This window comes from Rhopalosiphum padi, chromosome 1, assembly GCF_020882245.1.
Source record: "Rhopalosiphum padi isolate XX-2018 chromosome 1, ASM2088224v1, whole genome shotgun sequence".
Lineage (NCBI taxonomy): Eukaryota > Metazoa > Arthropoda > Insecta > Hemiptera > Aphididae > Rhopalosiphum > Rhopalosiphum padi.
In genome coordinates, this window is record NC_083597.1 from 63,465,179 (window position 1) to 63,492,535 (window position 27,357).

The window sequence follows — 27,357 nt, forward strand, 5'->3', positions numbered from 1 at the left end:
TTTTTGTGATATTGTTGAAAAAAATAATAACTTAGGTACCTTTTAGCAAAATGCTAATGTTTTAGATAGTATTGATATAGGTTTTTGTTTAAAATTAACTTTTGGTATGTAGGATTATTAAAATAATATGATAAGTAAACAAAATACTTGAATATCATATTATATTTATAAATTAATTAATATATCTATTTAAATTTATAATTAAACAGTCTACATCATTAATTATCTTTATCATTTATTAGTTCTCTAAAGAGTTTCATTTTTTTATATTAGAATACAGATCAATTATTGTTACCAAATTATCATAACTACTATTGTAGTATTATAAAAATAATTGCTTGCTATACTAAATCACTTATCAATAATTAGGTAATATAATAGCATTGCAAATCCTAGGATATGTTACACGCTATACCTTTATTGATTAAATAAATTACTAAATTTTGATATTATCATCTAATCAAAAATATTTAAGTATGTACTTATGTTACCTTATATTAATACTGTTGTTCTATGTCATAAATATGTCATAAATATGTTTATTAAAATTATTAAGTACAAAATCTAATAAATATCAATATGTTTTTAATAGAAAAATGACAGATAAACATTCTTATTATTATAAACGCTATAATCTAATAGCTGTTATAATAAACTGTTATATTTTTGTTTTAAATTATTTTATATTGTCTATTTACTTAAACATTTAAATTTTATGAAAGTCTCATTAATTTAGTGTTTTATTTAATAGAGCACTTAAGTGGGAGGATATAACTTTCACCGTGCCTTAACTTTTTTGTATGTTAATTTAATGGCCTGTGTAGGCATTTTTTCAATACATAGGTATTTTAGTTTTGATTAATTTATAAAACAATTATTAATAAGCTACAATTAATTATAAATTTTCATTTGTCGATGTTAAGAATAATAATACTAGATTAATACTGATAATTAATAGTTTATTTGATAATTCCATATATTTGATTTTAAATTGTTTTTTACATAACATTTTATTATAATTAATTAATATAACTTTTCAAGACAACTAAATTTATCATAGTTTTTGTGGCTTCACCCCTTACAGTAATATATGGTGTAGGTACTTAAAATTGTTAAATCCCTCCTTCACTGAGCTTCAAATATGTTATTGTTAGAATTAAGCTACCTAAATATAAAGTTGAATAAGAAGTGTCTACTATGAAATGTTTTTATATTAATTATATTAATCCTAAATACTAATACTAAATATGAGTACTATGTTTTGGTACTCAATAGTCAATATCTATATAATTTTTAGTGTTACCATGACATAAAGTATACAATTTGAAACTGAAATAGTACTTATTTAAAGGATTATATATAAATTAAAGTCATTAAACATATATATATATATATATATATATATTTTAACTCAGTTAAACTACTAAGAATCTCTTTTACTCAAAGACCAATGGCCCTAGAAGATAGCAGACAATAATAGATACTTAATTTTATTTGTACATTTAATACACCATGACTATTGAGTTAGTGATGTGGAAAAATAGGTATATATATATATTTTACCTTGTTGGTATTCTACTCATCCAATACAATTTGGTACAATTACTTCTATTTTTTGTCTCTTGGCGCATTTCATTAAGTCTGTATTATACATATTTTTCATGTTTCATTATTCAATGTACCTACTTATATTTTGTTGTTTGTATCATTGTTGTTAAAAATCCCTGTGGCGAATTTTTTTAATTAGTCGTTTGTTTGATTATTGTTTTGTTTTTTTTTTGAGAATTAACATCTCCTGTTGCCATTATATTATTACTTTTTATTTTGAAAAAAATATAGTTTTAAAAACATAACTTAGATTTTAGATTTTCTATATTACTTATTGTAAGCCATATATTCATAAATGTATTAAATGTAATAAGTAGTTAATAATTTAAATAATAATATTAAAATAGTTTGTGACTAACTTTATTATTACCACACATAAATAAGTTAAAAACCTATAATTAAATAAGGCAGTATTCTTTTTTGCCTTATTTTATTTACTTTTTAAATAGTTAGTCAGCAATTTTAGATTCTAACGATGTGAGGAAGTGATTGATTTTAAAATTATTATCCTTTGTTTTTTTTTTTACAATAATTTCACTTTTTGAGGGTAGAAAAAGTTTAAACATCCATGCTGCACTTATTTAGATTAATTTTGAAAAAAAGTTTTAACTACTTACTTTAGAATATAATTTTTTAAATTGTCTATAAGTTTTCCAAGAAAATATGTTTGCAAGCCATCTGGTATATCTGATATGTATTCAAACAGATTATCAATTATAAATCGAGATTTGCTTTAATTTATTTTTACAAGTGTAATAATAAAATTGTTACTATTATGGATACTATTATAAATACTTATATCACTATATTATCATGCATTTTACTGAATGAAGTGAGACTAGTGATCAATATAGAAATCGCTGTTTTGGTAATCTTTTAAAATTAAAAAAGTAATTTAAGTGTGACTAATGGATGGCTTCTTAATCATGTAACTTCAATTTATGTTTTTCTCCCTTTAATAATGATGTAATATATATATACATATTTTAGTATTTTGCATATTCCATTTAAATTAAAAAAAAACAACTATAGATTTGACTGTATTTTTTCATTTTGGTTATATTTAGGGCCATAATTTTTAAAATTATCATTATATTTAAACAAATTATAAAAACGTAATTATTTTAGAACTCATTTATAACCAACAGAAAATTACATTCTAGAATAGTATTATAGGTGCTTTATGAATGTTTTGTGGTTGAGTGGTTGGAAATCTACAGTTTAAATTATGGCAAAATGTATTTATTCTAGTATAATGATTAGACATGTCAAATCCCTGCAGATATTTATACCATATTGTAACTTCCTATAGCACTTTCTATAGCCTATTAGCACTTAATGTTGGAAAATGGAATACCAACGCTATAATGAACTTTTTTCCGCACAGAATTGTCTTACATATTATACCTACCTAATAGTTGTTATAGTATAATTTAATATAAAAACACGTCCTGCCTGTGGCCTATATTATTTATATTCGATTTCTACCTTTTAAAAATGTTTTAATATTACTTTTAAATATTTTTAGATGCGTTATTAGAAGAGAAAGTAAGTAGGGTCATATTGTTTTGATAAAAATAATTTCGATACTTGTAAGTTTATTGATTTATTCATAATTCAATTATATAAAGCTATTAGCTATGGATACTATTCTCAATTCATTTTTCTTGTGTTACAATTTTGATAAATTGGAAATCGCATTTTTTATAAAATAATAAATTACAAATTGAATGAATAAATAGGTAACAACATCATTAAACTTTAAATATTGTTCATTGTACTATTATTAAAAAATACATATATATTTTGATTTATTATTTTTATTACGCGTTTATTTAAATATACAATGGTTCAAATAAACTCATCAAATAACTTTTGATTGACAATCTAAAGTCTGAATAATCGTTTTTTTTAGTTATGTAATATTATTTATTTGTAAATGCGATTCTATATTGGCTAAATATTAATGTTATACTTAAATACTTATTATTGTACTATAATGTATACATAAATATCATAAAGTGTCAATTAAATTAAAATAAACTTTATAAACCTATTAATTTTTTTGAAAATGTCATGCAAAATTCATTTTCCTCTTATTTTTGATGGTAAATTAACTTTTATTTAAATATTTTTTATTTTAAATTTCATAATCCGAAGCAGAATACTTATATTAAAATTATGACGTAAAAGTGTCAAGTATAATTGAAGTAACCAATAATTGTAAAATGTATACGATTTTAATGTGTATAAATAAATAGATAATTTTGTAGACAAATTTGTAGTGCACTTCATCTTAAAATGCTATTAAATAAAACAAATAATTACTTAGTTCAATATATGTGATGTTTATATTTAAAATTTTCGGAAAAGTATTAAGTTTCAGATTATTAAATAATATATATAATTTTATAATGATTTGTTTTTTTTAAGCCATTTTAAAATAATTAAAACCGTTGTTTAGATTTTCAAATTATGTTAAAATTTCAGTATTTCTTTATAACTACTTTGTGCAATGTTTAATCAATCTTGTGTTTGATTAATACTTTCAACCATAGAGCGTAAAGTACCATTACAATAAAGCGGGCGAGATGAAAATAAAACGGAAATCGATTGTCCACGCTATACTAATTATTTATTATTATACCGAAAAGCCGGTTAATTGATTACCTCCCACAAATTACTTGAATTCCTCTGTTCTTGATTTAAATTCATGACAACTGCTATTACTATTGACTTTAAATTGTAAAAGATCAATTGTAGGGACCTTAAAATATTACTTGCAAATTTTAGAAGGACCTGCATATTACAGATTCAAAAGTTATTGCAACATAACAGGTAACTTGACAAAGTATAATTTAACCAGTAAATTTTTATGTCTATAAAAGAATAATTATGATTTTTAGTCTTCTAAATCAAAGTATATATGAGTTTTTTTTTTCGTAAAACGAGTTGGCCACTATATTGAGGTTATGACTTAAGTGGGTGTGTTTTGGAGATAACTGTTCAATTCGAAAGAAATTATTAATTTTTATTTCTTTATATAAAATGCTCTAAAAGTTAAATAAATAGATACTAAATATTTTTAAATTAATTAATTCATATTTATGACTTATGCATGTACATTTTTTTATTCCATAGCACACATATAATATACAACTTTGCATTTAAAATTAATTTAAATAATAATTTTAAATTCTTTTAAAGTTTGTAAATTTAGACTAAACTAATTATTCAGTAAACGTAGGTAGGTACTACTTTTTGTGTGCATTATTATTTGTTATTTGTTTAATGAATTAATGCACGTGTATATGCGTTTAATGTACTTTGGAAATAAGTAAATAATTTATGTTTTAAATGATTGCTAACAAATATTTCGTTAAAGTAAATAGTATGTTTATATGTTTGTTTAGATCATGTATACTGTTGTTTCAGGATACATTTTTTTTTTATATAATATTAATTGACTATTATGTTTGTGTATATTTTGTATACTATAATATATTATTTGTCTTATTTAAGTCTGAACTAATTATATAGGTAGGCAGTTAAATTTATGATTAAATTTAAATCATTGTAGTAGTGTATTGAATATATTTTAATAATTTATTACAATAAGGAATTACGAACAAGCTGAATATATTATTATTTTATTAATTTACCTATAGGTAAATTTTAAATCGATTTAAAAATTAAAAATATCTCGCTAACGCACAATGGTCTGAAAATTATCTTTATGTTGAAAACAAGTAATAACTTTCATTGTTAACAATCTAAGTATGATATATGATACTAATAATATGCCTAATAAAAATACGAGTAATTAAAACGATTATCTGTGTGCAATAATATAATTTTTAATAAATATTTATGAGTATACCTTTATTTATATATATTATATTATTATGAAATATTATAATTGCATATTTAAATATCCAAAAACTATGTTATTACTAAATTTTTCAAATTATCGGCTATGACATTAATTAATAATATTATATATACCTTAATATATATATTCTTTAATGTCTTTTAATTGCAAATTGATTAACTCACTTTCTGTTTTTATTATCAATTTTTCTTATTTAATTGTTTAATATTTACAACAGTTATCGGGTTCTGTTGAAGAATATTTCAAAATATATCTTCCAGCTTACGTCGTATACATATTTTATTTCTAAAATAATTTGTTCAAGTTTTTGTGTTCTTTTTTCTTTAAATCATGTATGATTCTTAGCAGAACGATGAATGTATTATTTTACAGCGATGTTATTTTTAGTACCTGTCATCACCTTTTAGGTCAATAAAAGTGGTTTGATTTTCAATTTTGGGGGTAGTTTCTGGTAGAAAAATGGATTTCGTTGGTATTTTAGGTGGTCAAAAGTTAAATATTGAATGATATACAGAATGATTTTAAACATTGTTCGGTAAAAACAAACAAAGCATTAAGTAAAATGTGAATTTTTACGTTAGACCAGTTTTCGACAAAATTGATTTCTTTATTTTGTTATAATTAAAAAGAAATAATTATAGACAAATTTCCACCATATGTTTGCATTGTAATTTTCTATGCATAGTAAAATATATGTTTTTGAGATATTTATTACCGTTGATGATATTTTTTTTTGAATTATTAATAAAAAATAGTTTGCTTTGTCAAAATCCTTGAAAATATAATACAAGGGTCTTCATAAGTTTATTTTAATTGAAATAATTAAAAAAAATTAGCGTAAATCTACTACTAATTTTTACAAGCGTTTGAAGTTAAAATTTTTACGAAATTAACGACTAACCCATAAATTAATTATTTATCTTACTAAAATGATTTTTATTTTGTTTTAATTCAAAAACGAATTATCGTAGGTACTTGCAATTTTCACTAAATCTTAATATTATTATTTTCTATACATGCTATGTTCAAAATAGTTTGACTCTTATTGAACTATTTATTTAGGCATCATGAGAAATGTTCGATTTCTTTAGTTTTATTTCTATAAATGTTGATAAAATTGTTTTTCTTGGTCAAAAATCTCGAAAATGTAATACAAGATCCCACATAAGTTGTTTTTATAACTTTATAAACATATTTAAAATACGTTGGCACAATATATTTTAACATTTGTAAATTGTGTTGTAAGTTAAAATTTATAGATCGTGCAATTTTTATAATTAAAGTTTATTTCATTCAATACAAATTGCTCTTAACTAACAAATCTTGATTGCAATTATTTTGTATAGACATTTTACTTGTAAGTTCAAATTTGGACGAAATTAGATATTTAAATATTTTAAACTATGAATAACCATATTCATTATTGTATAATAGTTCAACAAAATTATTCGTGAAGACATTTCTACGTATATTATTATATTTTATACACTCAATAATATTTCCAAAAGCCTACGGTATTACTAATAGTAAAATACAAATTTATTTTTGCAATATTATGGAATGTACTTATAATGATATAGAGCAACCATATCTGTTCAGAATCATTTATCGTATATCATTGAATGAAAATTGAATACATCCATAACAGTGATCCACTCAACACCTACTATACAACAGCATACTGATTTGTCCACCTTTTTTATTTTTAAATTTCCAATTATTTTTATTAAATTATGTTTTCAGCAATAGTCTATTGACAAATATTGTTTGAAGTTTTTATTGCGCCTAAGTTGTAAAAAGAGATTTTTAATAATTTTAACTATATTAAATAATTTGTTATAGTTGTAGGACCTAAAAGAAGATTTTATTTATCTGTTTTTTTACGTGAAGTATCAAAATTCTGTTTAAGTTTTTCAAAACATTGTAATTCATTGATTAATGATTACATATTATTATAATTAAGTTCCTACTTAATATGTTAAATATGAGTATACATTTGTACCTATAACTGTTTAAAAATGTTTGCATCTTATATTAATATAGGTACTTATTTTATATTTATTCATCGTCTTACGAAATTAAGAAAAGTAATTATATTGTATAATAATAAATTAACAAATAAGCACCGAATGTCCGTGTAAAGAACTATCTAAATCTAAAATAAATGCCAATTTCCATCAGCAGTAAATTGACCACTGAAGTACGATAACTGAAAAGTACCATAATATTTTCTTAGACATATTATTTTTTTAAATGTTTGAATTAGATTAAATCGCTACAAAGTTACATTTTAATGCTATTAGTATATTATAATAAATATACTACCTATTTTTATGTTGAATTTTTATATTTTTGTGTGGGAATATTTTAATAAAAAATTATACCAAGATTGAAATACCCAAAGGAAATGGTCTTATACTAGCTAAGCTAATTGTATTTAGCGTACATAAGTGTATCTACATCATTCACTTCTAAATATGAGTAATTGGTTTGTAATTAGTAATTACATAATTAAATATAGTGTTTAGAGTATTTGTAACAAATTTTAAATTTAAAATTATATAAATTGCAAATTACATTTTGTTATAATAACTTTAAGGAAATAGTAATAAACACTTTTTTAAATAATTATTGTTATTCCATAAAATGATATCACCGAAATACTATTTGAAGGTTTAAATTGAGTATAAGAAAAAAATATTGCGTAAAAATAAATAGATCTGTTCTGACTTTAAGTATCTTGAAATGACTAGTTGTGTTTTTTATTTATCACTTGTACAAATATTGAGTATAATATATAAATATATAATACATTCGGGTTATATTTGAAATTTATTATTAATTGATACTTGGAATCAGATAAAAAAAAATAAGATTAGAAAATATTTTGGATAGAAATAGTTTTATTAAAATCGTTAATCAAAACACAGCAAATTGTGAATAATATAGACGTTTTTACAATCTATATCCAATTATACCTAGATTATTTGGAGAAAAAAATTAGGTACATGGGATATATATGAGAGAAACTAACCATTAGTAGCCCCTTAAAAAGTATAATATAATAAACAGCTTACAAATAATATCAGTAATATCACAATAACCTACGACAAGCGACAAATAGGAAAATCGAAGGACTACCTGATTGTGTTTCAGATTTTAGTTGGACATTTTAAATTTATTATCGATATATATAGCTACCATTTTACATATTTTATCTTTTAATTGAATGGTTATTTCCTTAAGCTTGTATTTTTATAATATGGTTTATTATTTTCTGTTATCTGTTTGTTTGGTGTCCGTTGACTTAAACATTCAGTCGAAACTTTTATCCAACCACAAAAATAATTTCCACATAAACAATAGCTGTGTAGGTACATATGATAAGTCTTTTATCATAGTCAAAATAGTGAATATTGCTTCTGCTTATTTTAATTTTTAAATACTCTCAATATAGATATACAGTAAAATCCCGTTACAACGAACTCCAGGGGACCGAATTTTTTTTCGTTATAACGGAAATTTCGCTGTAACGAAAATTCGAATAAGCTCTTTATAAGTCCTGCTTTTCAGCAGGGGACTTCTATGACTTTTGTTATAACGTGATTTTTTGTTGTATTTGTATTCGTTGTAACGGGAATTTAATGTATTATGTGTATATTTATGGGTGGTTTTTTTAACCATGCCACAATACATTTGAAAAATAAATATAATACCTAACGTGTTATTATTATTATTTTTTAACTACTTTTATGTAAATCATAATAAAAGTATATATAGAAACTTTTAAAGTATAATATATTACATATAAAATTAACTTTAGTAATTACACACTAAAATATTATGTAGTATTATATATCTGTATGGAAGTGGATTAGTATGTCATATTATAATATTATGTTCATTAATCATTCATGAAGTGCTTAGTAAAATTAAAAATAGTATTTAAAATATAATTTTATTCTGAGTAGAATGCTTTAATTTTAAATATATTTTTTAGGTTAAATTAGTGTATATGTAAAAGTTTTGGTAGCTTATTCATTAGACTATACTTAGATTTGAAATTTAATTCGGATAATATTTTAAGTACCTATGCTTTTTTTTAATATAATTTTGTAGGCGAAATAACGAAATAAAAATTATTTGAGAATTTCATGAAATACATAAATTATTTTATACTATTATTGTATTTGTATAGATTTATAACAAAACAAAATTTTAACCATTTATACAATTTGTAAAATATATTCAGTTTTTTATTTCATCTTTTTGGTTTTAACTCATAACTCATGTTTCACTTTACCTATATGTATAATGTATATTCTCGTTTTTCAATATTCTAAATTTCTAACTAAGAATAAAAACAACATTTTATGATCTTAGACCTAGGTATAGGTTACTGTTATACGGGCTATGCGTCAAATAGATACGTCAGGATATGTTTTTATTTTTTAGTATGCCTTTATATACTTTATAGTACAACACGATTTTATTATGTAATATAACTATTTAAATGTTTACAATATTTGTAAAAATGGAATCTATATTGGTAAAAATTGTAAAAAAGTTCAATAGTAAAGGATAAAAAAAATATCGACTGTATTTATAAAAACTAAAAATTATATTTATTGATCAGATAAAGGGTTACAGCTTTTATTTAGCGTTAATGTGCATACCATATTGTCAAGTGTGTATAAAAAATGACTTATTTAATTTATATACGATTTAGCAACTGATAGTCATTGTAAAAGATTTATTTGTTTCTTATAATTTGAGTATAATCGTCTTAAACTATTTAAGTCTCAACACATATCCGAGAACTGAACGTTGAGCAATCGTTTCGCTTGGTATCCTCAAAGCGTAAGCTAGTGATGTGTAGTTATTATTTTTATTATTTTAGATAATTTATAATAATAATTACAATAAATTTTATTTAATTTACAGTGTAATAAAAATACCTAATAGTGCACTCTGTCGAGCGTTGGTCGGATTCGTTTCCTTGTGTAGCAACCTCTTGATTATCGTAGAACTTTAACACGAGCAAAGGTATCGATATCATAATACTGTATTATAACTATCCGATTAAAAGTAGTTCCTCACAAAAAAAAAAGTATAAATTGCAAGATCACCCTGCAGTATATTATTATCGACTGAGTGTAGTCTGTTTTTTTTAACTATAATTTTTTGCGCGCAGTTGTAATATATTACCCAGATTATTAAGTACAACATTTCGCTGCATAGTATAATGCTATTATAACATTTCAATTTATATCGTATTATAATATTATATAGGGTGATTTACCAAACATTTTCACCCCTTAATTGTTAATGTATTAACTTTATCAACTTTATTACTTATAGTAACATAATTTAACTATGAATTATGCATAGAAATAGAGTCGCACAATCGATTTTCGTGTGGAATATTGATAATCGTGAGTGACTTATTCAATGAAGAATTACACTAGAGACCTAATATATTCTACAGTAAATTTCCTGATTAAAAATAAAAAAACTTATTTTAATGTAAATTCTTGAGAAAGAAGTATTAAAAATAGGATATTGTTATTTGAAAAAGTTTTTGTATTACTACAGATACACTGTAAATGACTTTAAAAATATAGCTTTTTATTATACTTAAAAATTCGATAATTCAGATTTTGAATAAATGCACAACTATAAGATAATATGAGAATGAGCTTGCAACACTCTGTGTATGATATACTAAATGATAACATATAATCTAGCGACAGCGATCGGCAGACGGTGTCGGCGTGTCGTCTGTCGGCTTTTACCGTCACCACAGCGGTGTGGTGCGGACGTCCGTGCAGTTTGCAGTTCACGCCACACCGTTGAAACAATATGCGCGTAGATTTACGTTGGTGGGGGCGGCAAAGACGAAGACGATGCGCTGAGTTATATTATATTATTATATACATTGAACTGCTGGGTTGTCGTGACAACGGTTGTTTGGAACGCTGCGCCGCTCGTGATTTTGGATAGGGGTTCAGGTGTATGTGGAAGGGTCGGTTGAGGGGATGGGGTGTTCCCAGGTTTTGTGCGCCCGGCAAGCGTTAAACTGTCCGTGCACGGGGTTCAAATGCAAATTTCTTAAGTTGTTTTACCCCTTTCATCCCCCGATCTAACTGATTCTCAGCCCCCTCGACAACGACAGAGATTAGACCGCCAAATGCTCTTTTATGTATTATAATAGTAAAGATATAAGCACATCATATATATTAGAAATAGATACATAATAACGCACACATTTATAATATACACGTACAATATAATGTCTTGGTGAATTTGATTTTATAGCTTTGTTTGGTATTATATGTCGGGAGGTGAATACTTTTGATTTAAAATGTATAGGTACTTAGGTATATACATAATGATTCACAAAGCATGTATAGCTCCAATTTTTCATTTAAAAATAAATAAAATTCTTAAGTTTTTTTGTATTACTTTAGGAATGTCATGTGGAGATACATACTTCAGTTTTTAAAATGAAAACTGCTTTTTTTTACTGTAAATTATTTAATCGATGATTTTTTTTCAAAATGTGAACAAATAGTTTCCCAGTTATCAGAAAAGTTATATTATTAATAAAATAGGCCTTAATAATGAGTTATCAAAATTTAATGTATGTAATATTGGATCTAGTACCTTTTTATTATTTAAACTTTTTGATTACCATAATATACTTGATAGATCATAATATCATACTATTATGTGTATCGTATGTGTATGTTTTTTGTTACATAGATCTCAGTCCGTTTATATCGTTAATTCTTTATATTTTTAATGTGACTACACATAAAAAAAACGATTTTTCTTCTACACACGTAAATATTGTATATGTATTGGTTACCTTAAATCAGCGGTTCTTAAGCTTTTTTTTACGTACCACTTTGATATATTATTAAGAAATCCAAATTGTACAGTTAAATACATTTTTTTATTAATAATAAGGCAATACAATACTACAACTGCAGTATAATTATTTTTATTTATCAGTTTTTTAAAATAATATATGAATTAGATAATTGAATGGGTTTATTATCCAAAAATGGCCCTCCGCGTATCACAGTTTGAGAACCGCTGCCTTAAATAATAAATAAATATCAAGGTAGTATAACTAGTATCAATTCCTTAGTTGAAAATGACTAATCTTCAGAGAAATATATTTATATAAGTATTTATAAAGAAAGAGGTTGGTGGACATTGGGAATTGATATGCAATTTTTAATTGTACGACAATGTTTTTATTAAAATTTTCTATGCGTCGTCTATATCAACGAGATCACTGACTTATTAGTTATTTTATTTATTTAATAAATAAAAATACGCTGATAGCTTGAAAAATAGATAAATAATCGACTGACGATAAAAATACGTGCTTTATTCGGTAAGGTATTTTCATTTATACAGTCGTACTTTATTCATTTTGTTTTGGTTTTATTTATTTATGGCTTTGTATAGTATTGTTTTATGTTGTATTATATAGCCTGTCTCACCCTGGAAATGGTTTTAAAGTATCGACCAACATAATTAAAATAATAGATTTTTTTTAGATTCTGAATAGGGTTATACAATATACTTTTTGTTGTTGTGTATACACTTTTAGTTTTGGGATTGTATAAATATTTTAAAACTTTAATTTATAGAGTATAATTATAACATTATACTATATTTTGTATAGTTTTGACAGGAATGGAAATCTTCAGTGAATCTCATATTTAAATGCCTTAATTTATAATTAATTGACCAAAAATTAATTATTTACTGCCTACGTTTTTGTTCTAATTAAAATCGTATATTTTTGAATCATAAACATTTTTTATACTTATAGTGAAATTGAGCCGGTATAATATTTGTTTTATAATTCATTGCTTTATTTTTGTATGAAGTTATTACAAAACACTTTTTTATGTAAAAGTTTTATTTTTCACTTCTGTGTTAGTTGGGAATTGAACACTAATAATACTTAAAGATGTGATTTTTAACAAAATTTAGATCACGTTCTTAATGCTTAAAAATATTTTGCATCAAAAATTTATCAGTTTTTTTAAAATTTGAAAATATTCGCTCTAGTTAAAAGTACTCAATAACTAATCTCAGCTTTATAATTATTTTAAATTTTATTACTTATAATATAAAAATGACATTGTTATATTATTTTGACTTAATATTATAACTATAGTATAAAAATCATACAGGAAAAGTGTATTTAAGTTAATGAATGACAAGTTGATTAAGGACAATAGATATTGTGTTTAATTTGTAATAAAATACATAAGTACCTAACTTGTGGTATTTATATTTTGACAATTGTTAAAAAATGACCATACGTTTTTCTCTTCCAAATTAAAAACAAGTAAGTTATTTTAAATATTTCAAGGTTATTAAGTACCTGTTTGCAGGTAATGACATTACTAAAATAACTGAGGAAAATAGGTACATAATTTGGATGATTTTTATAAAGTATAGAATGTCAAGGATACAAATAATAAATTTATAATAATAAATTTAGTTTTATTTAAATAGAAATTGGTTGTATTTTAACATTACAATTGTTCTAAATATACCTGTAGGTAGGTCCTTGTACAAAAAAAAAATAGACCATCAATTAGTAATTTATTTATTGAAATCTAAGCACTCTAAAAATGTATGGTTTGAATAATATAATGACGATATAATAAATAGCAAACATTAACCATAAACCATAACTTTATAGTTTATACCTATTTTCACTGAAAGACATATTTTTCTAGTTATTTTTATTATTAATTGTTATTAATTACAATCTTATATTTTAAATTTAAAACGAAACGTTTGGTATGGTGCTACTTTATATAATTCATGATCATAAGTATAAATTGTTTGATGAAGTTCACCTCTATTGAATATTAACTAAGATTTATCAAAAATTGAATGTTATAATATTTACTCTTTATTAACCTTTAAGACTTTAAGTTAAAGTAATCATGACAGAAATTGTTTAATTAGTGTTCATGCTTACTAATGATAGTGACTCGAATCTATCTGGATAATGTATGTCAGTGATAATGTATTTCATTTATATTTATAATTTTCAAATTAGTTTGTTTTCTTATTAAATATAGTTATCATATTAGGTATAAAGTTTAATGGTTCGTTGATTAATAATTACGTTGTGTGTTTAGTTTGTTTTTTATATAGTTAATATGTTTCATTAACTAAAGTAAATTATTTTATCAGACATAATTATATTGTTATTCATTAGCTATTTAAAATATAAGTGTTTCAATATAATTGGCATTTAATGAAAAATTTAATTTATGTTACGATTTTATTTGATGTTCATTTTAAAGATCTAATTGCTACATAAATTGTTTTGAAAAAATTGTATATTCTTATGCATATTTAATATTATAATCATAATAAATTTAGGAAAAACTGTATCAAAATAACTTAAGTTGTTCAAGAACATAAACATTTTATAAAATATATTTTATGTAAAAATTATAATATTAAGAATGTCTAGTAATAATAACAATTAGAAAAATTTACTAAATAAAATTAATTAATTTTAATTAAATGCAAGGTATATATTAATAAATTTGTAAAATACATATAATATTGACTTTTTCATGAATATATTATTTTGATTGCTAAAATATTATATTGTATATTTTCTGATTAGTGTTTTCCTGTAGTGCTTATTTTAAATTATCGGGTTCATTTATTTTGTATTAACTATGGATTATTTTACACTTACCTACTGCATTTTATCTCGAACTGATATTATTTTATATTAGAACTTGGAAGTGTTTTATATTAAATTACTTTGTTTATTATAACTTTATTTATGATACCTATATAATATTTTTTAATTTATTGTACTCTAATTTCTAATTATTATGATTTGACTCGTAATGAATTATAACTAATTTATTTATATTTCCTGAAGTCATAAAAAATAAAAGTGTCGTTAAGAATTTTTTTTAATCATATACTCGTACTAATACTAATAAAAAATGACTTAACATTTTCTTTATTCCATTACATAAATCAATTTAATAGATATTTTACGATCTAAGGAAGTATAATAATGCTATCGAAAAAATTTAAAAAAACTTATTGTCAGACGTTTTAATCAGTCAACTATGTCATTTCGGGGCTGTTATTCGCCATAAATAAAAATATAAAACTATATTATAATACATTTTTAACTATTTTATAACTGGTCAACTGCACAAACATTGCATTAAACCTAACATAATTTCTTGAGATACATAATATTTTAAATTACTAATTTTATACTAAAAACCTCGTAAAATGCTAAAAAATGCAAAAAACAGTTTCATTTTTTAACACTATTATTAATAAGGCATTTCGCATATATTAATCTTTAAATAACATATTTTATACTTAATACTACAGTAAAGTTGGCTGTAATATATTTTTGATATGATATAAAAGCGTATATAGTGCCTATATTATTTGATTGAATAAATAGTGCAAACTAAATTCACGCTTTACAGTTGTCGTTGAAATTACGTGGGCGTAGACCTGGGTCGATTAGACCACGATGTCGCGTCATAAATCTGCAGTAGGTATCGCTATAACAAATAGTCAAGTCTACGCTATAAATCACCTGTTAATACTTAATTTACATCCTCAACTTTATTTTTTTTAAATTCATATGTAATACATTTATAAATGTTTTACACTGTACTATATTCAGCACATTCAGCGAAATAACGCTCGAAACATGCACAGTTTTGAAAGAAAGATAGAGAGAGTCATTTTGTAGTATATAATATACGTTTATTACGTAGTAATACTATATAAACCGGGTTTTTGCTAAAATGGACGATAGAAAAACTAAATTGAACGGAAACTAAGGGTTGCAAAAAAACATTCTTGTTTCTACCTAAAACATCATGAATACCTCATTATGTATAAAACGTTGGCATAATTTTGTTATGGGTGGTTTTATTACTTTTCTTTCCTTTTCTTTTCTTTTTGTTTTGATTTGCCTGTCGATTATTTATTTTATTTTCTTGATATATATCTAACGACTAACTATGAGAGTTTATCTAACGACGCGAACATAAACTTAACATTTCAATATCTATACTCAATAGATTATAGATATATATATATATATACATTTATCGAATGGAATCATTGGAATTTTGAATCTTAGAATTAATTAAATGTTATTGTATTTAAAAAAAAAAACTTAATCTCTAGATTTTCTCAATATATATAGCGTTCCAACAACAATAGTTAAAGTTTATAATAAAGAATGAACTTTTTCTAAAAATATAGCTTATTTTTATAGTTGTGAAATACATAAAAATGAAAAAAAAAATTGTGTAAAACTGAAATGTAAAACAGCATTATCATATATTTAGGAGTTAGGATATCTATATAAACAAATACTAAAAATACTAAAATGTTGAAAATTCATTGACTATATTTATATGAGTAGTTTAGGAATTATTAAAATGTAAAGTCTAAACTCTATGGATAAGATTTAATAATAAAAACATAAAACAAAACACGAATTGCTTTCTTAAAATTGTAAATTCTTATTAAAAAAAATATAATGTGATAACATATAGGTCCTATTTTAATTTTAATTTTTATTAATAGGTATACATATAGTTAGCAAAACATAATAAGATTATCTTATTGTTCGAGTATTTTAAGTAAAATTAAGTAATAGTTTTTTAAAAATAACTTTAAAAAACTCATTATATTTTACATATTGAAAATGTTTACAAAATAGTATTTATTTTATACAGATCTAGACTTGAATTTTTTGAAATAATTTTTTAATGTATTTTTAAATGACAATATATTTTTAATCTGCGTTCAATATTCCGTAAAATGTCCAAGGATTTTAGTACAATGTTGATCGATGCATGCTATTGCTGTATTGTCGATACACTACGTTATGCGTTTAGTTTTCCAAATAATTCTATTTTCTAGTTTTCAATGTAATACATCATATATAGGTAAAATCTAATTAATTTCAACTGTAGGCTATATACTAATATAATTATATTATTATAATAGTAATATAATTATTTATGTACAATATTATATTTGATATATTTATTTTATTTACTTTAAATCATAATTGCAGTATAATAATATTTGATATTATAATTGTAGGTACCATATCTACTCATAATACGCAAATGTGAAATATTAACGTCTAAACTCTAAACGATCATATTTTGTGTAATATGTTAGCATTTTGAAATTGCGTTAATATGAAAATAAGTATAAAATATTAAAATACATTAACGTAGATATATTTGTCTCAAGTTACAGAATATTTCATACTCAAGTTTAGAATATTTAATCGTTTATAATTAAAGTATGATTTTAAAAGTTTATCTATAAATAATTAATAAAGATAATGTATTCTATACACGAAAAAAAGTTAAATATTAAAAAAAATGCCTATATTAACTAGGTAGCTATTATATTTTAAAAAGAGAGAAACATGAAATCAAAGTGTTAATTAAACACTAAATTGTTATTTTAATTGATCGATCGAATAGTACACGTCAAAACATATTAATGAATCAACCATTGTGACGCTTGAATTGAGCTATTAACTGTGTAGTTGAAGGTCGATAAAAATGATGACAGTTAGATGTATTAATTTTTTTTTTTACTTTTTATTATAATGAAAATCCAATAAATTATTTGTATTTGTATTTTATTTTATTTTTATTATTAGTTCATATAATTAAGTTGTTAGGTCTATATTTGCATTTAAATTAATTTTTTTTACTATTTTCAGGTGCAAAACCAGCATAGCACCTCGGACGTGCATTTAACGGATGAACCACTTTTTGATCCGTGTCCGTCATTTTTGGGTTTTTGCGTTGCACATACATTCAGGAGACACTCGAAAAAATGGTTGTCAAAGTGACCGAAATAGTCAAATTTGAAATGGCGATCGGTAAGATACAATACGTGTACATAATATTATAAACACGCTATTTTTCACGATATCGTTTTAACATTAGATGGCGTGTATGTTGCGTGTAACATATAACGATGCCGTAACGTAGTTAATATTAATATACATAATATATAGTACTATGAAATGTTCTGAGATCGTGCATATATAAATATAGACGTGGTGCGGACGTTGCGACAGAAAATCATCGCCGTGTGTCGGAAGCTGGGCATCGGCGTGTGTTTACGTACCGTCATGTTGATATTTTGTCTCACGTTTTTCTGGGTACAAATGCACATGTCTGACGTGGCTGACAACGAGACGTTACAGATACTAGCCAAGCCGGACGGACTGCTGGACGCTAATGATTCTATGCTCCAATTGGTTCCTCAGGTGAGATTTATATGTGTATACAAACAATACTATTATATATATTACCTATTGTATATAGTTGATGCGTGTACGTATTTTGTGAATATAGCAGTCCCGTAATATGTGTGTTATTAGCGTGTAACATTAATGCATAGAGTATTTATATCTGATTTCAAATGTCTATATATTATAAGTTAGTTCTTAGGTCCAGAGTGATAACTAATTAAAACAATGAAACCTATTAAATTTAGTTTCTAGTATATACAAGTGCTCAATGTGGCTTACTTTTAATCATACGGAAAACATCTAATCGTTAATCAAATTTTATCCATATTTGCTCGTATATTTTATTTTATTTTTATTTTTATTTATTCTTCAAGAACATATCTATTTCTATATCTATTAGTGGCGTAGTTTGTAACATATATACCTAAATTAAGTATAATTATATGATTTGAGATCCGGTAACCTAAGAAGTTAGGTTAAAAAACATAAAATAATTAATTTAAAAAAAACTCTGTAGGCATATTCGTACAAATATAGTGTTTTGGAAAGATTTGACTATCCGTTGAGTCTTTCAGATTAGATTTAGTAGACTTATATTTTTGAAATCACAGAATATTTTTACTCTTTCTTTTTTCATATAAACTAAAATATATAGGTATTCTTTTAAAATTGTTTATATATTCGACGTTATATTGAATTAATAAAGTATTATTTAAACAATCGTTTCGGTAGTTATTGTACTCATATTTCTGAACAACTAAATCACTAGTAATAGGTTTTATACAGGGTATTTCACCATTTCTTTAATAAATAATAAATTTATTCAAATTCTGATTTATAGGATTTTCAAGCGTACCTATTTAATGACCTTGTTACAAATACTTTCATAGATTATGTAAACTATTCAAAAAGTGTCCTGTACTAAACCTACATTTTATTTCAAATGAGAATTACTTTTTTTTCTTTTAATTATTAACCAGATGTCATTTTTTAAATGTTGATGTAAGTATTTAAATTTAAATTCGAATAAATTGTTTTAAATTTATTTATCTTAAACAGTAAATACTAGACATTATCACTTCGATTTTATATTTTTATAAAATAATTTTTAAGGAGTATTATTCTTAATATTTATATTTTAATAACCCGCAGTAACTAGTCAATCGAATTTTTTATCAGATACATCAAAATAAAATATATTCAAAAATATCATATATCGCGATTTACACAAAGGATGGTTCCTATTTAAAAAAAACCAGGTATCTGCAATAGTGGTTCTTAAACTTTTTCTTCATGACGAACTCTAAATAAATGGCACACTTAAATTATTAAGACCAAAGAGTGTAATAAATAAAAAAATATTAAAATACTTTTTGGGGGTAACACACATTTTGGCACTACGCAACACGTGTTGAGATGTTGAGAACCACTGATCTATTGGATATTCCTTAAATGGTTGAAAATATGATTCTTACTTTACCAAAAACTAGGATGTTAATCATTATTTAATTATCATTACTAAAGAAAAACATTGTTGTGATTGTTTATCGATGTTGATATCGTCGTGATTGTTGAATTAACATTTATCCTGTATAACAATGGCTAATGAGCTATATAATGACGATTACAGAATAATATGTAATTATTTATTATTTTCTATAATAGATATTTAATTTTTTTATTATAAATTTCGGTTGTTTTATTATAACTTTAAAATGGTATTAATATTTTTATTTTTATTTTAATTAATATTTAATGTATATTCTATATTTGATGCCAAAGAATGTTCTATATTTACCTTAGTAATCTTGCCCAAAATAAAGTACTCTTTTCTTGTAATCAAAATTTGATTAATCTAATCCATATTCACTTTTACTTAATCTGTTTCTTGCTCTTTTAATGATATACATATATGCACTATTTATTACTACCTAATGTAGTAATGTCTATACCGGATATGCGTGTTCAATTTCGTTCTTCCTGTACGATATACTATTGTATCGATTTTAATATAATATATCCGCATAATAATAATCATATTGAGCTTACACGTAGGTTATACGTGTATACTATACACCTTATGATAATATTATATATTAACGAAAAGTATAACCATGTACCTATATGTCGTAATCAGTGGTAGATTTAAAAGTTAAATGTTAGGACCCCGACATATCAGTATAATTTAATTTGATTTTTTAAGTATAAAACGAAACCGATAGTATAATGCTGTATACAAAGCCTCTATAATATATTAATATTAAACTAAATGTTAGTACGTATCTCATCGGAATCTATTGACTAAATGAATGCAGTTCAATTTGATTTAAAAAACATATTGTTCTATTGTACCATTTTTTTTGTCTTCTAATTTTGTATTTGTATATTTTATGTATACAGCATTTGCACAAGTACTTGGTCGCGTTGCCTCAACGTGACCGTCCGCACCAGGCCATATTGCCCGGAAACGCCAGCGAACACGTTGCGACAGCGGTTAGTCTGAATGCATCCGAAATACGACGTTTGATCGATCAGCAAAACTCTAAACAGATCGTGCTCAACGAAGACGTGTACGGCCCGTTACAAAACGATTCTCTAGTCATTGTTATACAAGTATGAAACTAAATTATTTGATATGATATAGTATGTACCTATACACATTATACATTTATGCACGCACAGACGCTGAGTGCATACTTGTGTATTATAATTAATTCATACTATGTACAGAAATGCCATCCGCGTGTGTTCGCGTGTAATGTTTATTATTCTTAATATTATTAACTATACATCATACAATGTTCATTATACGTTTTCGAATGAGCATTGGACACCTGTCTAACGATCCGGAAAATAATAGACTGTAGTGATATGGTATTATTGTAATATTGTCATAATTCTATGGCCTGTATACGATCCAAGACGAACACTGTTCGTCGTTATTATTATTGGTTGTTTTTTAGGTCCATACACGTATTATGTATCTTCGGCACACCATAGTGAGTCTGGCAAGGGCGCGGGGCATCGAAAATGCACTGCTAATATTCAGTCACGACCATTATGATGAACAAATAAACGAACTGATACAGATGATAGACTTTTGCAAAACCATGCAGATATTTTATCCGTATTCTATACAAACGCATCCGGTTTCGTTTCCTGGTGAATCTCCGGAAGACTGCCCCAGAGACATTTCTAAATCAGAGTAATTATTCTATTACAATTTAATATTTATTGTAATGATATATGTTAATAATATTTAAAAATGCTACACCCTTCTTATAAATCATATCATTATATATTATGATGATGTTAACGTGTGTTTTTTTTCTGTTTTTGTTTTCCTTTATGGCACACAGTGCGATTAAAAGGAAGTGTATCAACGCCATGCATCCGGATCAATATGGTCATTATCGAGAGGCGAAATTCACCCAAACTAAGCATCATTGGTGGTGGAAAGCAAACAGGGTGTTCAACGAGTTGGACGTTGTCAGTAATTATTCAGGTATATAATGGACTCATCGCTTGCCCCTGGGTCTCGAATGTGTGGTTAATTCAGAGATGACAATAAATTTGTAATCTACCAATACGTTTTAACGGTGGCCGAATACTGCATCGATTCATTTTTGTCGCCAGAGTTGCAATATTATCAATATTATATATTTATACATACACAGAATGATGATTAACCAAGCATGATCATCTCCATTTTTCTTTAAATTATAAATTCTGATTCGGTAATTTTCTAGTATACTGATAATGATCACATTTTTTAAATTAAGATTTCTAGATTTTTTTAATGGGGTGGGGCGGGGGTTGTCCGAGATCTAACACATCTTTAAACTGTTGTCTATTTTAATTGATCGAACGAAATTTTTATACAGTTTACATGTAATTTTCAGGTCCGATTTTATTTTTGGAAGACGACCATTATGTAGCAGAAGATTTCATATACATGCTAAAGTTGATGGAAAAATCGTGTAGCGTGGCGTGCCCACAGTGTAGTATGTTGTCGTTAGGAACATACTTGAAAACGTACAATTTTTACGGAGAAGCAAAGGTACGTTACAATACTTTTATATTTACATATGTTTATGATGACCTTGACCCCCCTGCAATTTATGTTGAATATAATATATGGTGTTAATTGATGACAATTTTTTCATTATGACTGCTGCGGTTTTGGATCAATTTTGAAACATACACAACACATTAAATAAATGTATAAAAAAAATCGACATATTATAGAAGGATATTTTAAGGGTAATACGTCGACAGCAAATATTTGCTGCAGAATTAACACCGCCGTCTTGGAGTTTTAAAATAGTTCCTTCATTTTCACATTATGATAAGGTTGAACAGTTTTCCTTATTTGTACCTATATATTTTTTTTTGCATGCATGCATATAATATTATCTAATCGTATTGAATATTTCAATAACCCAATTTTAGTTTTCGTAATTTTTCCATCATATATTAATAATTGAACCCATCCAAAAAAAATTTTTTTTTTATGTTCGACATAAGTATATCTGCATGCAAATTGTATACCATAATCGCTACCGGTTTGATATAATTATACTGTAAACAAATCCAACGTATTTATTAAACGCTTTTCGCCCGGTTGAATTTGTATTTCCTTTTCATCCCACAGACAGAAAAGTGTGCAACATCAATTAAAAATATTTTATAATGCAGATTGCTGAGAATAAATTTGTTTCATAAGTATATAATATGTAGTAATTTAGGTGCATTAACCTTGAACTGTTGGTTATTAGTTAGAAGCCTCCACGCGACTTGTCATGCAGTTTTTCAATACGTTTAATTTAAGGAATAAGGTAAAATTTATTCCTATCGGCTATCAATCTTAATTCGTTTTGTGCTAATGGTAATTTACTAATTACAATTAATTAGTAGAAATGTACCTACTACTCACCTAAATAAATAAAACTGTTTAAATTGCAATATAATAAGCCATGCAATTATTTTGCCAATTTATGTGGATGCGTGTCTTGTTTATACTTAATATATTTGAATATCTGTTTTGCACGATTAATAATATTTGTTCAGGGTTGTGTAGTGGTCAAAATAGCTAATAATTTAAATTTCTCTTAAACTGTTTAATCAAACTAATTAAGTCTACCTTTCAATTTAATTTTTTTAATTTAATTTATATTATAAATTAAGAGAGAGTTCAGAGTATAATACAAATCAATTTAAATACAAGTTACATAATATCTATTTATTCAAATTGCTAAAAATATATACTTATGTATTGTAACATTCATAAAAATAGAATTTTATAATTATAATAGCAATTAAAATACTAAATCTGTTACTTGAAATAAATTGAGTTAATTCTATTTTTGAGTACTCAAGCAATTTATTTTTTATACAATATAAAATGATAAAGTACTAAATTGTTAATATACATATAGCATACCTACCTTATAGCATAACAATACAGACTAAATGATAATAATAAGCGTACTGAACTTACTAAAGTTTAAATAATCTTAAAAAGTAAATAATATCTTTAATCTTAAGAAACTTTTAAAATATACAAAATATTATTATATTTTTATTTCCTTGAAGTTTAAATTTTTATAATGTAATTGCTGATTGTGTATTTTTGTATTGAGCACGGTATGAAATTCTTCAAATAGTTCATATCATTTAATTATTCATGGTTTTATGAGACATTAATGGTAACTGTTAGGTACCAAAATTAATTTTGATTATTAGTATGATTTGTTTGTTTGCTTAAAGTTGTAAGTTATTGTGTTTTATGTTTTCCTTTGATTTTATTAAATTTATAACCATTAATGATTAATCTGTCTTATGAAAAAAAATGCACAAATTATCAAATATACTTTAAGTATTATGATATCAATTTAAATTTTAGTTTCTAAAATCATTTTTATAAAACATAAAATCTATAAAAAAAAAAAACCTTTTATGTTTGTTGTATCTGTCCTTCCTTTTTGAAACTCGTTACCGTGATTGCATTAACATTATTGTTGATTTTGATAAAAATATTTTTTAATGGATTTTTTGGCTTACTACTAAAAGTATATATTGTTTTCTTTAATAATATTTATTTGTTTGATTGACATATAATAAATTTTATTTTTTACTGTTAATTTGTATGATATACCCTTAGGGTAGTACTTTATCATGTGTTGTTTTTTCATCTTAACGGTTTTAGTTATGTTGATTTGATTATTAAAATAGTCAATGTAACTACAATTATTAGTTATTTGTGGCATAAATCGTATATTATATAACTTAAATAAGGACTTAATTGAAATTAGAGAATTTAGCATAACTATTCATTACTTAAAGGTTTTTTTTTTTTACTTCTTATCTATTTCTTTTGAGTTTTTTTTAATTTATAAACTATGAATGTATTTTAAAAATTTAAATTGATGTTTATTGATTTAAAAACAAAAAGAGGTTAATTAATAATAATTACTTTATAGTTGACTTTTCAGAGGTTGCAATAAAAATGTCATATTGATTTATTTAACAGTAGCTGATTCTTGAACTACTTTAGTTAATGTATTGCATTGTAATTGCAGAACATACCTTAGCTAATATTTTTTGTAATATGTATGTTTTGATAATAATAAAGTTTTTTTAAACATCAAGCATGTAGATGTATTGTTACATTTTGTGTTAGATTTTTTAATAATAAAAAAATGTTTCTTTAAATTATTTACTTATTTAAATTAAATTTAAACTAATTTTATTTGTATGATATTTAAAATATTATAGGTCGAGATTTCTCAATGGATTAGCAGCAAACATAATATGGGTATGGCGTATAATCGAACTGTTTGGAAACAGTTTGTTGATTGTGCCGACACATTCTGCAAGTATGATGATTATAATTGGGATTGGAGTCTACAAAGTGTATCCAATAATTGTCTTAGCCACGAATTTAAAGTGTTTGTACTCAAAGCTCCTAGAGTATTTCATATTGGTGAATGGTAAGCGATCATAAAATTAAAACACACATGTATAAAATAACAATTTAAACCATTTTTCTTGTGTAGTGGTGTTCATCATAAAAAAAGTTGTTTCGATATGGCACTCATAGCTAAAGTTCAAAAACTGCTTAGTTCGGTGTACAAATATTTATTTCCAGAAAAATTGGAAGTAACCTATGCTCCAATCAAAAAAAAAGTATTGCGTAAAGGAAATGGTGGATGGGGTGATGTCCGTGACCATGAACTATGTTTGCGAATGGTAAACCGCCAATGGTGACATTTGGCACTTAGTATTTAATATTTATTATATTAATGAAATAGATCAAGTTCCTATATTATGGAGTTTAGACCTCCTAAACGTGTAGACATAATATTCAATATTGTAATATGTATTATTATGTCTATGTTTGAACCAAGTCTTATTTATTGTATTGTTTTTATTTTATTATTATTATCACCTATTTATTTTTGTTCAGTTATTATTATTTTTTTATTGGGTGAAATTTGATTTTTATGTATTGCGTTGCCATAATTGCGCTCAAGAGTTTTTATTTTTATGTAGTACGGCAACTACTATACGTTATGTTAAGGCTCGATAACTAATACATTATTTATATATTAATGTATTTATAATATTTTTAAACGTCACTGTTGGTTTTATTTGCGTAAATTTATATACCCCAGTGATTTTTGAAATATACTGTCTGGATAACTAATAAGTTTTATATTGACACAAAAAAAAAAAAAATTTAAGTTTTATTCAATTTAACATACCAATTTTTATATGGTTGTCATAGTTCGTCAATGGAGTAAATCTTATTGTGCTTTATAAAATATGTATTTTGTATTTTATTATTTAACTTCAGCATTCCACTCTCCATTAAACGTATTATTAGAACATAATAGAATTAAAATTAAAATTAAAATGTGCAACTCTAAGATTAACTTTCTAGTCATTTGAAGTCAATATCTAACTTTTAGTTGTGTTAATTTCCCAACTATCAATAGTCATTAGGTTAAGTTTCAAATGCAATTGTAATATAAAAGAATTACATGAAAATAAATTTATTAATTCCCAATATACATGTATATTTTTTTTTTTTAAATATATATATAAATATTTATCACTTTTAAATTTAGATGTAGTTGGAAAAAATATACTCAAATCCCTAAATCAAAAAAAAAAAAATATTAAGTAACAAAAAATTGTCTGTATGTTAAAACAAATGTCACACAAAAATATGTATTGCTTAATATTTATGTTATTTAGTATAAGTGGATCTATAATCATAACTATAAAATGATAATTTCTGAAGCAATTTTATTCATAGTCTCAAACCTTTTGTCTGCTTTATTAATTGCATTCTTATTTATTTAATATGAAATTACACAGATAATAAATGTTCTAGTTAAGGACTACGAGCGATGAATGTATGATATACCTACATAATATAGGTACTTAATTCTCGGAATACAGAATAAATATTAATTAAAAGTTATATTTATTATTTATA

The 27,357-nt window shown here is 24.4% G+C and overlaps 1 protein-coding gene across 3 annotated transcripts in view; it reads left to right on the forward strand.

The window, feature by feature from the left end:
- The window catches only part of LOC132920229 (alpha-1,6-mannosyl-glycoprotein 2-beta-N-acetylglucosaminyltransferase), a 48,737-nt gene extending 21,813 nt beyond the window's left edge, over positions 1-26,924 (forward strand). For 2 of the 3 annotated variants that reach the window (XM_060982469.1, XM_060982460.1), the window contains exons 2-10: positions 18,312-18,473; positions 18,652-18,866; positions 21,252-21,464; positions 21,815-22,056; positions 22,211-22,356; positions 22,754-22,911; positions 23,100-23,204; positions 25,629-25,843; positions 25,910-26,924. In XM_060982469.1, the coding sequence (XP_060838452.1) occupies positions 18,428-18,473; positions 18,652-18,866; positions 21,252-21,464; positions 21,815-22,056; positions 22,211-22,356; positions 22,754-22,911; positions 23,100-23,204; positions 25,629-25,843; positions 25,910-26,120 (1,551 nt within the window). In that variant the 5' untranslated portion in view covers positions 18,312-18,427 and the 3' untranslated portion in view covers positions 26,121-26,924. The remainder of the gene's footprint in view (positions 1-18,311; positions 18,474-18,651; positions 18,867-21,251; positions 21,465-21,814; positions 22,057-22,210; positions 22,357-22,753; positions 22,912-23,099; positions 23,205-25,628; positions 25,844-25,909) is intronic. The other variant, XM_060982478.1, reaches the window with a different exon arrangement.
- The last annotated feature ends 433 nt before the right edge of the window (positions 26,925-27,357 follow it).